Source organism: Taudactylus pleione, unplaced genomic scaffold (assembly GCF_031769625.1).
Source record: "Taudactylus pleione unplaced genomic scaffold, aTauple2 ptg000095l, whole genome shotgun sequence".
NCBI classification, from domain to species: Eukaryota; Metazoa; Chordata; class Amphibia; order Anura; family Myobatrachidae; genus Taudactylus; species Taudactylus pleione.
Genome location: NW_028284497.1, coordinates 26,368,119 through 26,386,070, shown reverse-complemented (window position 1 = coordinate 26,386,070; position 17,952 = coordinate 26,368,119). Strand labels below are relative to the sequence as shown.

At 41.4% G+C, this 17,952-nt stretch overlaps 1 protein-coding gene across 6 annotated transcripts in view; it reads left to right on the top strand.

Annotated features, from left to right (window-relative positions):
- Nucleotides 1–11,707, top strand: part of HABP4 (hyaluronan binding protein 4) — a 50,789-nt gene extending 39,082 nt beyond the window's left edge. For 4 of the 6 annotated variants that reach the window (XM_088470073.1, XM_088470076.1, XM_088470074.1 and 1 more), the window contains exons 5-9: nucleotides 3,454–3,525; nucleotides 10,127–10,204; nucleotides 10,308–10,470; nucleotides 10,776–10,949; nucleotides 11,190–11,707. In XM_088470073.1, the coding sequence (XP_088326199.1) occupies nucleotides 3,454–3,525; nucleotides 10,127–10,204; nucleotides 10,308–10,470; nucleotides 10,776–10,949; nucleotides 11,190–11,246 (544 nt within the window). In that variant the 3' untranslated portion in view covers nucleotides 11,247–11,707. The remainder of the gene's footprint in view (nucleotides 1–3,453; nucleotides 3,526–10,126; nucleotides 10,205–10,307; nucleotides 10,471–10,775; nucleotides 10,950–11,189) is intronic. The other 2 variants (XM_088470077.1, XM_088470078.1) reach the window with 2 other exon arrangements.
- The last annotated feature ends 6,245 nt before the right edge of the window (nucleotides 11,708–17,952 follow it).

The following is a 17,952-nucleotide window of genomic DNA, read 5'->3' as shown; positions in this document are numbered from 1 at the left end:
CTAATAAGCAGACTCTGGCGAGATGGCTACGCATGACTATCTCTTGGGTGTACACACAGGCTGATCTTCCTGTCCCAAGTACGGTGACAGCACATTCTGTCTGTAGGGCCATCATGGGAATTTAGTCATGGTGCCTCTGCTGAACAATTGCGCAAGGCAGCCACGTGGTCTTCTGTCCACACTTTTCTTAGGTTTTATGCCTTTGGTACCTTTGCCTCCCAGGATGCTTCCTTTGGGCAACCAGTTCTCCTTTCTGCTCAGGAGCGTCCGCCACCCCAGGAACTGCTTTAGAACATCCCCATGGTATCCCTGCAGATCCTTCTGGACCCTGAAGAAATAGTTATGGTAGACTTACCTAGATAACTCCTTTTTTATTTTTTTTTGAGGGCCACATGGCACCCACCCTGACGCACCTGGCTTCATTGGGTGATTTTCTTTTGGTCACAGATTCCCTCATCTTCTAGAAGTGTTTCTGATGTACCATTGTTCTTTCTTCTTCTCTTCCCTTCTCCTGCCTTTAGGTTTGTAAACTAAACTATGGCTCGGAGCAGTATCCAGGGCATTCTGGGAGCCAAAGCTTTAACTGTTTGGTGCCTGGTCTTCCAACCATAATATCCCCATGGTATCCTTGTGGACCCTATGGACCTCCTAGAAAAGGAATTATCTAGTTAAATCTACCTTTAACTCCTAGATTTTGCATGATGCAGTCAGGAAATGTACTGAGCATCCGGAAAGTATTCAGTGCTTCACTTTTTTTCTACATTTTATGTTACAGCCTTATTCCAAAATGGAATAAATTCATTTTTGTCCTCAATTCTACACCAAATATCCTATAATGACAACGTGTAAAGTGGTTTTTTTTTTTTTAGATTTTTTTTTTTTTTCAGCAATTACAACCTCAAGTCTCTTTGAATATGATGCCACAAGCTTGGCACACCTATCTTTGGGCAGTTTCGCCCTTTCCTCTTTGCAGTACCTCTCCAGCTACATCAGGTTGGATGGGAAGCGTCTGTGCACAGCCATGTTCAGATCTCTCCAGAGATGTTCAATTGGATTCAAGTCTGTGCTCTGGCTGGGCCACTCAAGGACATTCACAGTTATCCTAAAGCCACTCCTTTTGATATCTTGGCTGTGTGCTTAGGGTCATTGTCCTGCTGAAAGATGAACAGTCGCCCCAGTCTGAAGTCGAGAGCTCTGGAGCAGGTTTTCATCCAGGAAGTCTCTGTACATTGCTGCATTCATCTTTCCCTCTATCCTGAGTAGTCTCCCAGTTCCTGCCATGATTCACCTCCCCACAGCATGATGCTGCCACTACCATGCTTCACTGTAGGGATGGTATTGGCCTGGTGATGAGCGGTGCCTGGTTTCCTCCAAACAGAACTCCTGGCATTGATGCCAAAGAGTTCAATCTTTGTCTCATCAGACCAAAGAATTTTGTTTCTCATGGTCCGTCCTTTAGGTGCATTTTGGCAAACTCCATGTCATGTGCTTTTTACTAAGGAGTGGCTTCCATATGGCCATTCTACCATACAGGCCTAATTGGTGGATTGCAGCAGAGATGGTTGTCCTTCCGGAATGTTCTCTCTCCAAGGGGAATGCTGTAGCTCTGACAGTGACCATCGGGTTCTTGGTCACCTCCCTGACTAGGGCCCTACTTCCTCGATCGCTCAGTTTATACGGCCGGCCAACTCTAGAAAGAGTCCTGGTGGTTCCGAACTTCTTCAGTTTATGGATGATGGAGGCCAGTGTGCTCATTGAGACCTTCAAAGCAGCAGTTATATTTCTGTACCCTTCCCCAGATTTGTGTCTGGAGACAATCCTGTCTTGGAGGTCTAAAGACAATTCCTTGGACTTCATGCTTGGTTTGTGCTTTGACATGCACTGTCAAGTGTGGGACATTATATAGACAGGTGTATGCCTTACAAAAAAATGTCCAATCAACTGAATTTACCACAGGTAACTCCAATTAAGCTGCAGGAACATCTCAAGGATGATCAGTGGAAACTGGATGCACCTGAGCTCAATTTTGAGCTTCATGGCAAAGGCCGTGAATACTTATGTACATGTGATTTCTTAGTGTGTTTTATTTTTTTCTAATTACATTTGCAGAAATCTCAACTTTTTACACGTCATTATGGGGTATTGTGTGTAGACTTTTGAGGACAAAAATGAATTTATTCCATTTTGGAATAAGGCTGTAACAACAAAATGTGCAAAAAGTGAAGTGTTGTGAATACTTTCCGGATGCACTGTATGTGTACATACTCTAAACATGACTATCAATATTCAAACTTCAGCAGATGCAAAGTTTGGAAAGAAAGCGCTTAATGCTTTTATTTGCACAACTATAACTTCTACTTAGTGGCGGGCCCCATTTCTGCTTGAGCTTATTTTCTTTGGTATAACCCCATTGTGTATATTCCATGGAAAAGGAACCCGAAGATTACTATCTGTACTCTAGTTTTCTTGGCTTTTCAATTGGCAGAATGCTGTCCTTCCAGTTATTTCTGGGTCTTCCCAAACTAATATATCAAATAATTTGTATTCAGAATTTAGGAATAATGGGTGTGGTTGTGTGTATTCTGCAGGTCTGCAACCAAGTAAAGATAAATAACTATTTGCCCGGTATCTTGTCAGGACAACTTCCGTTTATATCTCAAGGGTACAAATGAAGATCTTTTTTTCTTTCTTTTTCTTTTCTGTATGTTTTGTAAAACAGATTGGTAGCTTCCGGTCTCCACTGTCTAAGATGTTAACGCATACAATATGGCTGGTGGAATGGGTATGAAATACCGCCGGCCACATGGGCGGCGGTTCGATTCCCGTCAGCGGAAGCCCGACAGCGCTGGAAATCCCGATCGTGGATAGGTAAGTATCCACTAACCTAACCCTTCTTAGGGGTGCCTAACCTCAACTCCCCCCCCCCCCCCCCCCCCCCAGTGCCTAACCCTAACCACCCCCTTCCCTGCTACCTAACCCTAAGTCCCTCGGGGGGTGCCCAACCCTATACCCCCCCACCCTGCGGCTGCCCGCTCACGGCGCCCGGCATCACTACGATCGTGATGCCGGGCGCCAGTCTCCCGGCGTCGGGGAAATGCGGGCGTCTACATCTAGAAGCCCGGCATTTCACCCTTGCCGGAATAAGGCAGTCGGGAAGCCGGCTGCCGGTATATAGGCAGTCGGCTTCCCGATTGCTTCCCTGGTTGGCATGCAGTCTTTCAAGGACCATTTAACTGTAGTACTAATATATATATATATATGTATGTGTGTGTGTATATATTTATATATATGTATGTGTATATAAATAAAAAAAAATTTTTTTTTCATATTCTTTAATTATAGCAATTTCGTATAGTGTAACAATTTTAGCTAGTGGCTAGTATAGCATGTGCAATTTTCTGCATTCCCTCTGTACAATTTTGAGTTCCTATAAAACTAATGTTCTGTCTTCAGTAGAATAAAAGCAGAAGACAAAAGGGGTGGCAGTGGACCTCGCAACTGGGGATCAATTAAAGATGCTTTCAGGTATGGGAATTTAAATGTAAAACGTTCAGAAGATTGTTCAATAATTTATATGGACTGGTATATGAAGCCTGTTTCCAGTAGGATTTATTTATTTTGGTGACTCCAATTCGCATATCCATGGTGCATTTGTGTGGCACTAAGGGGTAAATGTATGAACTTGTGTTGAGGAGATAACTGGTAACTGTGCATGCTATGTGCTGCAGTTATAACCTATATATTAATGTGTCCATGTGTGCATAATGATGGAGGTACTATGCGCTTTTACCTTTAAGAGTGCGCCGATGTGCAGGTAAATGTATGAACAATTAGTGGAACTGACCGTTCCGACGACTGCAGCTATTGGTTTTGACTGCAGCTGTCTTTGCCGCACCAAACAGCAATTTTTTAATTTTTAATTTTTTGGTTTAAACAAAGCCCCGGGTGGCACAGTGAGAAAATGAGTGGTGCATGCACATAGCCAGAAAAGGGAGAGTGGAATATTCCAGACAGGTGAATTGGAGTATGTAGTTATGCGGCCGCCAGTCCAAATCCCGACGCTGGACTGCAGAACGGGCGCGGGGGGGGGGTTGGGTTTAGGGCATACCAGGGGGATTTAGGTTAGACTAGGGAAAGGGGGGGGGGGGGGTTAGGTTTAGGCACCGCCCTGGGAGGATTAGGCACTAGGGGGTGGGGGGCTGGAGAGGGGAGGGTTAGCTATATATACCTCCGCTGACAGATTTTCCCCCCTCGGCCACCCGCTGTCTGGTTATGAACCGACTGCTATAAATCGACCGGCAATACAATCCCATTCCGTAAATTAGCGCTCACTTTTCGGCAAAACCTATACATCAATCAGTTTCCCTATGTATTTAAAAAAGGAACTCCAACAAGTACTATATACAAAAATCTACACCAGAGGCTACCAAATGCAGTCCTCAAGGCTAGCCAACAGTTCAGATTTTAGAGATCCATGGTTGAGCACAGGTGACATAATTGGTACCTCAGTCAATTTGATTGAACACCTGTGCTCAACCATGGATATTTCTAAAACCTGAAGTTGTGTGGAGCCTTGAGGACCGTGTTTAAGAACCTCTGGTCTACACTCTAAAGGGTAAACGCTAAGTGAGTTTTTAGAAGTGAGTTTTAGAAGAGATATTGCCTATAGCAACCAATCAGATTCTACTTAACATTTAACTAGCACCTTCTAGAAAATAATAGCTAGACCTGGTTGGTTGCTATGGGCGACATCTCTTCTAAAACTCGCTTCTAAAAACTCACTTTAGTAAATTTACCACTAAGACTTTCAAAATAGTACTTCAGAAAATTGATCTTGCCTAAAACTTTGTTTAGGACTATTCAGATTCTTCTGCCCACTAACTTTATTCATAGGGTTTATGCTGTTCCAAATTCCTGTGGAAGGATCAAGGAGGCCTTGTTTCCATCATTTCTAAAAATATCAGATTGCTCATCTCCATCAATTTAAAGGACTGGCACTCAAATATGTCCCTGAAACCATTGATTGATAGAAACAACTCTAGCTCTCCTGCAGGTAGTTTTTAATTTGACCTGTTGATAAACTTATGTTGGGTACACACTGGCCGATATATTCAACCAATGTGTACACCCTATATATCTGAACTACGGAAATTTAGATATATAGTGTTGGCCATGCAGTACAGCAAATGTGATATCTTTCAGATTTATCATGAACTTATGCCTGTGCACGGACGACCAACAGACCGATCCATAGGCCGGCCACAGGAACAGCCAACAGTGATGTCACAAACTGTTCCTGTGACCAGACATATCTGTCAGTAAGTGTGTATGCACACCTGCATACACACCAAATCTGTCTGTTGACCAGCCGATCTGTCGGCCAAGTGTGTACCTGGCATTCCTTCCGCTGCTGCCATAACTTGTCCCAAAGCTGGGGAGTAGTTAATTACAAAAAATTATATATACAGTTCCACGATCTGGCACTCTAGTGGTAAATAGGGTAACTGAGCCGGGTGCCCGCCACAGTCTGCCCCAGTAAGAGACATGCTGAAATATTAAAGATCCACAGGCAGCACTCCAGACGAATAATGAATGCACAATTGCATAGCATTCACAAAAAAATACAAATCACAGGTGCACAACTCTGCTGAGCTGTTTTGGTTGTCTCCTGTGCCCTGGATTTGTACCCCAGTATGTTAGGGACCTACCCTAAAGAGGTTACCTGGATATGGTGGGGAGGCCCATAAAATTGGCCATGATTATGCATTAAATAATTTGAGTTGTACGCCTGTGATTTGTATTTTTTTGTCTGCATTAACAGTCTCAACAGGTAGCACCTCCATATACATATATATAATTTTATTCGGGGTGTGCAGTCTAGGACTCTTTTCCCATACCTTCTTAGCATTGCAACTTTCTATACCCAGCCCTAACCAAATGGAGCCCAGATCTTTAAAATGCAGGCATAAGGAACCCTTCATATTCTTATGCCTTTTTTTTCATTCTGCATTCGTTCTATTTCTATAGCACAAAAAAAGGTTCTATGGTTATATCCTACCACCTACTTGGGGCCTCTTCTTACTCCATAGGCAAGTCCATAGAGCAGGGGTGGGCAATAAGTGTCCCTCCAGCTGTTGAACTAAAACTCCCAGCAGGCCTTGCAACAGTTTTAACATGACTCAATAGCAAAACTGTGGCAGGGCATGCTGGGATGTGTAGCTCTACAACAGCTGGGGGGCTGCTTATTGCCCACCCCTACCATAGAGGGAGTATTTTCACTGAATGATTGCCGAAATTGCTAAAAAAAAAAAATGTGAACCCTACTGAAACTGACCATACTGATTCATAACCTGTATTTGACTCCTTCAAAGATCTACAAGAACTGTCCATCATAGTCAAACTATTGCTGGAGATTTTGTGCTAATGAGGGAACTCTACTTCATGTCTTCTGGAACTGCCTGCTGATCATTCCACTTTTTGTTTGGAAATTGCTAAACTAGTAGTTATTGCTGCTTGCGTCTATTTGTGATGCTATACCTTTTTATATACAGTACCTTATGTCTGCTATTTATTTAATTATTATTATTTTTTGTTATTTGTATGGTTTAATCACATTTCTGCTTTTCCACCCTTATGGTTGTGTTCCCCCTTTTTTTTCCCCTCTGTACCCCATCCCCCTATTTGAAATTAATAGAATGCAGTTTAAGAGAAGAACAGTACTTCATTCTGTTAAACTATAGGCCGTATTCAATTAGCGTCTGTCAGAAACCGTGAAAAACATTGCGGATTACGTCATATCGCCAGGTCGAAACTTTTCGCCGTATTCAATTGCAAAGACTCTTAGCATACGTGGAAAGTAAATGCAATGTAATAGGTAAAAACAAATTGCCTCTGAATAGCAGGCGGGAAAGTGCAGAATTGCGGTTTTGGGCTACAAAGGTGGGGAGACTACTCTGCACCCTTGGGACAGTCCCCCAAAGGATATCTGCATACAAAAATCCCCCCCCCCCCAAAAAAAGTGAGGAACACCCTAAAACTTTAAAAGTTTGTACTCCGACTTTAAAAATGGGGGCAAAAAGGTCAAACTAGTTAAATAGACTTTTGGGGGTCTGCAAGTATGGGTATGTTTTTTTGATTACAGGTGCTTGCTTCCGGTGGGTTTTTCACAATTTTTTTACACTGCACTTTAGCGACTATAAAATATGCTAGCGCCCATTTTCAAGTACCCCAAATTTGACAGGACTACTTATTTTCACCAAAAAATACAGCAAAATTCTATTCAACACTTGTGCAAAGATGCTAATTAGAAGCAATTGACAGCACTTGAGTACCCCAAATAGCTTCAGGACGGCTATTCGTGGCCTTATATATTGGTCCCCAATGTTAGTGCATCTTTTGGGGGGTGTCAGGCTGATTTCCCCATTTTTGACAGCACTTTCCGCCTGTTTAAGTTTCGCTGGATTGCTTTTTCGTGTGTTTTGGAATTGAAAACTGTGAATAGCGGGGGCGTGCGCAAAAACTTTTTGCAACCAAAATGTTGGTATAAATTTACTTGCTACTGACTGGAGACATTTTAACACAGTCCTATGCTGGGCCAAAACATCGACATTGATATTCCATTTTAATGTGGTAAATTGACACTACTATTTTTGTGGCGCCTGAGTGCCTTTTGTGCTTTCTAGTTATACATATGGATTGATGCCTTGAGTTCCCAGTTTGGGAACCTCTAACAGTCCAGGTTTTAAGGATATCCATGCCTGACTACAGGTGACTTAGTACCACAGTCAATTTGACTTAACCAACTGTGCTCAACTACGGATATGCCTAAAACTGTTGGGGTGCCTTGAGGACCATGTTTGGGAACCTCTGCCTTATCTCCTTCCTTGAGGATTTGCACCTCGGATGCTGATATTTGTACTAATTTGACCCCTTGGAATAAATCGCTCTCTCTGCATTTCTGTTATAAATTTGTTTGGAAGTTCAGTTAATACTGTGTATTTGAGTAAAACTTGTGTTGAGAGCACTTGCTGCTGATGTCTGGGTCTTATTAGCATATTTGCTTGTTTGGTCTTGATGTACAACTAAATTGTCATTTTAACAGTTGTCAAAACCGTCTGGATTTTAAAGACCATGAGCTTAAACTACTGTAACTAGGCCTGCCTACCATTTTTGAAATGACATAACACTGGGGGTCACATTTTTGTTCTATGCATTTCCCAAATATCTCAACTCAGCTGGTACCAGATTTATATACTGTAGAAAATGACACCCTGAAGGTGGTGAGCAGCAATCTGCTGTATCTGTGTGCGAAGTCCCAGAGACTAAGTTGTTGGTGATGATGGCAAAACTTTTAAATGGAGTTTATATATACAGTCAGGTCCATAAATATTGGGACATTGACAGAATTTTCAGATTTTGGCCTCTATTCACCACCACAATGGATTTGAAATGAAACAAACAAGATGTGCTTTAACTGCAGACTTTCAGATTTAATTTGAGGGTAATTACATCCAAATCTGGTAAACGGTGTAGGAATTACAACAGTTTCAATATATGCCTCCCACTTTTTAAGGGACCAAAAGTAATGGGACTGTCAACTCAAAAGTTATTTCATGGACAGGTGTGAGCTATTCCCTCGTTATTTCATTATCAATTAAGCAGGTAAAAGGTCTGGAGTTGATTCTAGGTGTGACATTTGCATTTGGAATCAGTTGCTATCAACTCTCAATATGAGATCCAAAGAGCTGTCACTATCAGTGAAGCAAGCCATCATTAGGCTGAAAAATCAAAACAAACCCATCAGAGAGCAAAAACATTAGGTGTGGCCAAATCAACTGTTTGGAACATTCTTAAAAAGAAAGAACGCACCGGAGAGCTCAGCAACACCAGAAGACCACGGAAAACTGTGGTGGATGACAGAAGAATTATTTCCCTGGTGAAGAAACCCCTTCACACCAGTTGGCCAAATCAAGAACACTCTCCAGGAGGTAGGTGTATATGTGTCAAAGTCAACAATCAAGAGAAGACTTCACAAGAGTGAATATAGAGGGTTCACCACAAGATGTAAACCATTGGTGAGCCACAAAAACAGGAAGACCAGATTAGAGTTTGCCAAACAACATCTAAAAAAGCCATTACAGTTCTGGAACAACATCCTATGGACAGATGAGACAAAGATCAACTTGTACCAGAGTGATGGGAAGGAAAGGAACTGCTCATGATCCAAAACATGCCACCTCATCAGTGAAGCATGGTGGTGGTAGTGTCATGGCGTGGGCATTTATGGCTGCCAATGGAACTGGTTCCCTTGTATTTATTGATGATGTGACTGCTGACAAAAGCAGCAGAATTAATTCTGAAGTGTTTCGGGCAATATTATATGCTCATATTCAGTCAAATACTTCAGAACTCATTGGACGGTGCTTCACAGTGCAGATGGACAATGACCCGAAGCATACTGCATAAGCAACCATAGAGTTTTTTTAAGGCTAAAAAGTGGAATGTTATGCAATGGCCAAGTCAATACCCTGACCTGAATCCGATTGAGCATGCATTTCACTTGATGAAGACAAATCTGAAGGGAAAATGCCCCAAGAACAAGCAGGAACTGAAGACATTTGCAGTAGAGGCCTGGCAGAGCATCGCCAGGGATGAAACCCAGCGTCTGGTGATATCTATGCGTTTCAGACTTCAGGCTGTAATTGCCTGCAAAGGATTTGCAACAAAGTATTAAAAAGTGAAAGTTAGATTTAGGATTGTTTAGTTTGTCCCATTACTTTTGGCGCCTTAAAATGTGGGAGGCACATATAGAAACCGTTGTAATTTCTACACCGTTCACCTGATTTGGATGTAATTACCCTCAAATTAAATCTGAAAGTCTGCAGTTAAATCGCATCTTTGTTTGTTTAATTTCAATGCCATTGTGGTGGTGAATAGAGGCCAAAATATGAAAATTCTGTCAATGTCCCAATATTTATGGACCTGACTGTGTGTGTGTATGTATGTATGTATGTAGATATATATTATATACATTTTTTTTTTTTTTTTTTTTAACTATAGCGACCTTAAAGATAATGCATATTACATTTCTGGTGCTGCATGTTTATGAAGACTATCTTTTTCATAGTGAGGTAGAGGCATCACCTGTGGAAAGTGCGGAAGCTACAGAATCTATTGATGTGACTGAGGAAGAACAAGATGTGAAGTAAGTTCATGTAAATGTTGGTCAGGTAACTTGCAGAAAATTTGTTTTGCTTTGCCTTAAATACCTAGGACTGTACCTTTTTTTTTTTTTTTTTTTTTTATAGGATGTCAGAAGAAAATGCTGAAGATCAGGCAAGAGAAATGTCACTAGATGAATGGAAATCTATGCAGGACCTAAGCAGACCTAAAGTTGAATTAAAGATCCGCAAGCCAGAATCTTCAATGCCTTCCAAAGCTGTGGTGATCCATAAATCTAAATTTACAAATGTAAGCATGGATTTAAAATTTAGACTTTCAAACTCAAGCATGCATAGCTCCATGGTGTAACCTTGTATGGACTTATTCCATATACTTCAGGAGCCTATCCTCCTTTTGCAGGCCCAGACAACGTTGCCAATGTAAACTATCATTTTTAATAGTATTTGGCCTACATACAGTTTTTCTTTATCGAGCAAATTATCAGGAGCAGTTTAAACCTGCTGCTATTGAAGTCTACTTCAACGATATGGAAAGCTGCTCATGTGGGCTTTGTAGTCCTGCAACCTCATTCTGTTCCATTTGTTTCTTCATAGAATCTAAAGGATTATGAAGAAGACTTGGGTTATGGCTTGCGCAAACCGGTCAATGATATAACATCTCAGTTGGATATTAACTTTGGAAGCCTTCCCCGTCCAGGCCGTGGGGGTAGAGGTGGAGGACGTGGACGTGTTAGAAGAGAAGAGGCTTTCCCTCATGAAATGATTGATGTAGGTGTAGAAATTAATGAAGTCGTGGTGTTGTATAATTTCTTATTGTATGTTGTAGGCTAAATATAGATTTACTATAATATAGGGTTGTCCTGCTTCTATTCTGAAGACTAATCCTTACTCTGCTAAAATAGTCTGTCCATAGCTTAAAACTTTTTTTGTTTTTTTTTTGTTTTTTTTTAGCTGTGCTCCATTCTAAGAATTTAAAACAAAGTGTGCTATTTTCTTTTTTCCTCCTAGGTGCATGAATTTGTTCTGAATCCAGATGATCCTGAAGATTTCCCAGCTCTGAGTTGAGTGGACCTTTTTCAAATGCTCTGCATCTTCTAATGGCGCTGTTCCAAAAGGGAGCGAGTTCATGAATGTTGGGAGAGATTTGTTCTCTAAAAAAACAAATATTTATAGTTAATTTTTTTTGTTTGAAGCTACAGAATTGTCATGTTTTGTACAAGAGCGATATATCCGCTTTGAATCTGAATGGTAGTTGTATAATCCTTGAGATTGAAGCCTTTAGAATTTTATATGCAACAGTTTTTACTCAAATTTTCTTAATTGTGAAGATAAAATGTTTGAGTGCATAGAATTGTTGTATGCAGGCTGTTTGATATTAATACTTGTAGCTATTGAAGTATTACTGCTTTCCCTACATCAATGTGAATTAGTTTTTTTTTGTGCCATTGTATTGCAGTTTTCAAATGTTTGAAAAATTAAACTTTGTGCAGAACTTCCTGTGAAGTCTATTAAATGTGTTAATCTGGTCTACAAATACTCATTTTCTTAAATAGACATGCGACTGCAGATTACTTTTTTTTTTTAGTTTTTATTGGAGCAGACCAATAAACAAAAAAAATCAATCAAAACAGTGGACAGGAGGCAATGCTGAATTAACTGAACAAAATATGCATATCCAATAAGCCTCAAGACATATACTTCAAAGCATGTATAAAGAGGGATGGCTTTATAAACCATAAAAAATTAGAAGACAAAAATACAATTGACTGCATCCAGGTTTTTTTTTTTGGGGGGGGGGGGGGGAGGGGAGGGGGAGTTTGGTATAAATGAAAAGGCAAGGTAGAAAAGGGGAGAAGACTAGATAGTCAGCAGAGTCCAGGGATGGAGAGAGTGTTTGAAACCATGGGGACTATACAGTATGCAACTAGGCTACTATGGTTGGTAATCTATTCCATAGACTCTACATAATTGGTATTGGCTAAAAGGGCCTCTGTAGGAGGGGGGGGCACACCAGATCGAAGAGCATGGCTGAACCGAGACCAGACGTGGCTCAAAGTTTAGACAACTGGGCACATTCACCACATATGGAAAAATCTTCCCTTCCCACAAAGCCTCCAACAGGAATTTGATACTACAGAGAGAATTGGCATGGAGCTTTGTTTGCACCAGGTACAATTGGGAATACACCTTGTAACAGGTTTCTCTGATTGCAATGCTAATTAACACTTTGGCTATACTTAGTCAAATAGCATCCCACTATTCATCGTCCAGGGACAAGTAAAGATTGACTTCCCATGTCAATTTGTTTCACGGGGAGGAGACTCTGGAACAAAGTTTGAATTTTATATATGCTAATGCCCTTCCTACCAACTAAATAAGTTTTACCATTTACGTTTGGCTCTATGTAAAGTATGGGATTAAGGGGCCTATGTATCAGGCAGTTTCTGCATAAATTTCTATATGTACTAAAAACACAATGCAGGAGATTTCACTGAAATGTCCAGCAAAGTGCTAATTAGGTACTGCAAATGGCACTCCCCATTATTATCAATGGGGACTGCGATCTGACCCCTATGTACCAAACTCCAAAAAGTGAAGATGGTGTAAATTGCTGTAAGCCTATGGAGGCTCCAGGAGCAGCAGTAAACTCACTCTCTCGCTCTCCCTACCTCCGGACGGTTCTGGAAGCTGATACTGTGTTCATGCCCAATGTCAGCTTCCACAGGAGAAGTCTTTCACAAACTTGAGACTTTTAAAATTTGCTGTGGATATAATTCTCTCAGGGACAGCAGTTACCACAACTGCTGTCCCTGTGAGTTCCCCTTTGTACGTAGTAGAGATTTTCATTAGAATGAAAATATCCCCTGTGATATGAATAGATGACAGTAGTACTGTGATTATTAGTATAGTGTTCACTCTAGCTCCGGTGGCAGGCAGGGCGCCGGAGCCAGAGAGGGCACCTTTGTGCGTGCGCCCCCAAAAAGGGGGCGTATCTAAGATTCGTCCCCTTTTCGTCACTCTTGGAGGCGTGCCCGGCACTTACGGACGCGCCAGCCAGCCCCCAAGCACTGCAGACAGGGAGAATGATGCCGGACGCATGCGCCCGGGATCTATTCTCTGGCGGTGACTGGGTCACCACACATTTCTCCACCCGTGGGACTTTGCGACCCGCGGGTAAAGACTGCACCCGCAGGCTGTGAGGGCAGGGAGCTTATTGCCCTCCTTCTGGAGGGCAGGGTGCTTTTTCTCCACCAGAAGGAGGGCAGGGTGCCGCGCCCCGCTAAAACAGCTTAGCGGGAACGCTATTAGTACGTAGAGACCCCTTAGTCTGCGATTTGAAGGAAGCTGATAATCTTAAAATATTGATAGTGACATGGGTAGGGGAGGCTACTGAAAACCAAGAAAAAGCAAACGTTCTCTTTACATGATGGTAGTGCTCAATACCTTAGTGCCCCCACAAAAGTCAAATCGCTACTGCAGCTTGGATGAAACAAAGCGTGGTCCTACAATAGCATTGGGGAGGGGGGGATATTGGTAGGAGAAAAGATCATGGATAAAACCAAGCCTATACTACACCTGTAGAGTAAATTTGATGGTACTGAATATGCCGATGCTAATCTGCAGGATTTGGGAGCCAAATAATTGTGTTAACTCTGCCTTCCTAAAAGGATGAGTTTTCAATGTCTACCCATAGTTTAATAACCGAAGCTGAATACCAGGACAGTGATTCAATTTTTAGCATTTCCTATCCTTCAATCTTATTCAGCCTAAGATCCCAAGGAGTATAGACTTGGCCAAGTTAGACTTATGAAGAAGGTGTGGTTTATGGCCAGCTCAACTTAAGTTATTACACTTTATGCATAGAGGTCAGAGCTGACATATGTACCTTTTTTTTTTTAATTTTATTTTTTTATTGGAAGGGTCTGAAACAGATACAGTAAGCGTGGAAGGAAGTGCCCCCCCCTTCCAAACTAGCCCAGCTAAGCCGCCCCAGGGCACCGCCATAGTAAGAAAAGTGCAGTGTAAAAGGGATGGTTAAGAGCATGTACATGTATAATAAACAAACAGTGAAGGATTAAAATGTGTCGTGGTGCCCTGAAACAGATCGATCAAAGCAATCCAGGGGGACCCACATCCCAAAAATGAACCAAAGTTGCACTACAGTATATAACTTGTAGGACTTACCTAGAATTGTGCCTAATACCCAAAAGGCAATCTGCTACTCCTGACCAAGCTGCCTTCGGCCACCAAAAAATACACCTCACAATGGCTTGACCCTAACCCACCCACTCTTACATTATTACATCCTAGAGTTCCATTTTTGTTTACAATGGACTGGACTGAGACGTCCACTAATAAAGAAGTTCTCACTGAAAATTTTTTTTTTTGGCACCTGGTTGCTTAATGTTAATACTCTATCCCCAGAAATTAAAGACTCCCTGCGGAGATGCTTCCAACTCACTTCATGGTTTAATTTGGAAATGCTTGACAATGGCCCTTCCTTCTGACCACCATTTTGCCTTTAACCAACCCATTATATGTGTTTCATTGCTATGTGTACAACTGTTACCTAAATGGATCTATTTACTACAAACATATGAATATCTTGCCATATTGTTTATATATGTCTATTTTATTGAGCTTTGGATAACTCTTCTGTTTATTTGTACTGACTTGATCTAACAAACTATGTAAAAAAAAAAATGTGACAAACCAATGATTATCAGGATAAACGGAATGAAATTTGTCATGCTATCTCCTTCACTGCTAAGGTAAGTGGGAATCCTAATCACTGGATGGGTTGAAATGGGGAAGGGATTGCTGTTGCTGGGGCTTAATGACATCCTCACTCAGGGAAGCAATGTCATTAAGCCCTGCCCCTCCCAGACAAAACATTGCAATTTTATTTGAGTCTGGAAATGAGGAAGAGTGCGTTAATAGTGTTTTATCTCCCACATTCTGGCACCCACACTGTAATCTCACATTCCCTCTTTCAAACAAAATGACACCTGAGTACACACCTGCATTGCAGAAATCATGAATCTAGAAATGGAGGAACATCTCTCCCATCCTTGCTTCAATAAACTCAGGGGCATCGTCATTTAAAAGAGCAGAATCCCCATCCAAATTAAATGGCAGGAGGGGCTTCCCTTTTAGTTGTGTGCTATTTGAAATTTGGTAGCACAGCTTATGGGCATAAAAGGTTTGCACTCAAATTACTCAATTGATGAATATATTGACAAAGTAGACAATTGGGAAAGAAGAGGTTATGGGTTAGCCCAGTGAATTTTGGGATCAGTGCTGTGATTTTGCGTCAGAAGGACTCCAGAATTGAAGGAATTCACCACAAGGACTCGAGAATTTGTTCAGAAGATGGAGGATAAATGTGATGGACTCATTCTGGTACCAAGTGGCATCTGGAATAAATCTTGTAGAAGTTTTCCCTAAGTGCAATGCTAATGGTGCATATCGCTATTCTGGTGTGAACGGCTTCCCAAACATCCTCACCTAAGGGGGAGCCAATATCTGAGGGGTACCCCTTTTTATGCTATAGATTATATATATATATATATATATATATATAAATTATTTTTTTTTCAAAGTAAACCGTATTAAACTACCATATTTGTTCATGTGCAGATTTTCCTCATAAAATTTTATATATAGAATTTGTCCATTTTCTGCTTTGGAAAGTTGGTTTAACCACTTGCTTTTTAAATGACTGGTACTTTAAATATCTGGCATTCTCGAACTGAACTAGCCAATGCCTGCAGTCCGCAGGCTATTATATTTACGCCATAGTATCAGGGGCACCAAGAGGGGGGGAGCGGGTACTAATTACTCTGGACCAGCTGTGGCGATGTGTGACCATGCCGCCTGGATTTGGGGAGGTCCCTTTTATCATTCGGGCCTCATAGCTGCCTCAACGACCTGAGTATCATTAATATTTCCTTTAAGCTGTAGATCTACTCATTACTTAACTTTCATTATACAGGGGATGTAGCTTTAATATATTTTTATTTTGCCAAAAAACATGGATCTTTCTTCAGGGTCCACAGGGATACCATGAAGATTATGATGGTTGGAGACCAGGTACCAAAACAGTTAAAGCTTCAGCTCCCAGGATGCCTCGGGATCCTCCTACATACAGTCAGGTGCATAAATATTGGGACATTGACAGAATTTTCATATTTTGGCCTCTATTCACCACCACAATGGCTTTGAAATTAAACAAACAAGAGGTGTTTTAACTGCAGACTTTCAGATTTAATTTGAGGGTAATTACATCCAAATCAGGTGAACGGTGTAGGAATTACAACGGTTTCTATATGTGCCTCCCACTTTTTAAGGGGCCAAAAGTAATGGGACTATCAACGCTATTCCCTCGTTATTTCAATATCAATTAAGCAGGTAAAAGGTCTGGAGTTGATTCTAGGTGTGACATTTGCATTTGGAATCAGTTGCTGTCGACTCTCAATATGAGATCCAAAGAGCTGTCACTATCAGTGAAGCAAGCCATCATTAGGCTGAAAAATCAAAACAAACCCATCAGACAGAAAGCAAAAACATTAGGTGTGGCCAAATCAACTGTTTGGAACATACTTAAAAAGAAAGAACGCATCGGAGAGCTCAGCAACACCAAAAGACCCGGAAGACCACGGAAAACAACTGTGGTGGATGACAGAAGAATTATTTCCCTGGTGAAGAAAAACCCCTTCACACCAGTTGGCCAAATCAAGAACACTCTCCAGGAGGTAGGTGTATATGTGTCAAAGTCAACAATCAAGAGAAGACTTCACAAGAGTGAATATAGAGGGTTCACCACAAGATGTAAACCATTGGTGAGCCACAAAAACAGGAAGACCAGATTAGAGTTTGCCAAACAACATCTAGAAAAGCCATTACAGTTCTGGAACAACATCCTATGGACAGATGAGACAAAGATCAACTTGTACCAGAGTGATGGGAAGAGAAGAGTATGGAGAAGGAAAGGAACTGCTCATGATCCAAAACATACCACCTCATCAGTGAAGCATGGTGGTGGTAGTGTCATGGCGTGGGCATGTATGGCTGCCAATGGAACTGGTTCCCTTGTATTTATTGATGATGTGACTGCTGACGAAAGCAGCAGAATGAAATCTGAAGTGTTTTGGGCAATATTATATGCTCATATTCAGTCAAATGCTTCAGAACTCATTGGATGGCGCTTCACAGTGCAGATGGACAATGACCCGAAGCATACTGCAAAAGCAACCAAAGAGTTTTTTAAGGCTAAAAAGTGCAATGGCCAAGTCAATCCCCTGACCTGAATCTGATTGAGCATGCATTTCACTTGATGAAGACAAAACTGAAGGGAAAATGCCCCAAGAACAAGCAGGAACTGAAGACATTTGCAGTAGAGGCCTGGCAGAGCATCACCAGGGATGAAACCCAGCGTCTGGTGCTGTCTATGCGTTCCAGACTTCAGGCTGTAATTGCCTGCAAAGGATTTGCAACAAAGTATCAAACAGTGAAGGTTAGATTTAGGATTGTTTAGTTTGTCCCGTTACTTTTGGCCCCTTAAAAAGTGGGAGGCACATATAGAAACCATTGTAATTCCTACGCCGTTCACCTGATTTGGATGTAATTACCCTCAAATTAAATCTGAAAGTCTGCAGTTAAAGCACATCTTGTTTGTTTCATTTCAAAGCCATTGTGGTGGTGAATAGAGGCCAAAATATGAAAATTCTGTCAATGTCCCAATATTTATACACCTGACTGTATATACCCC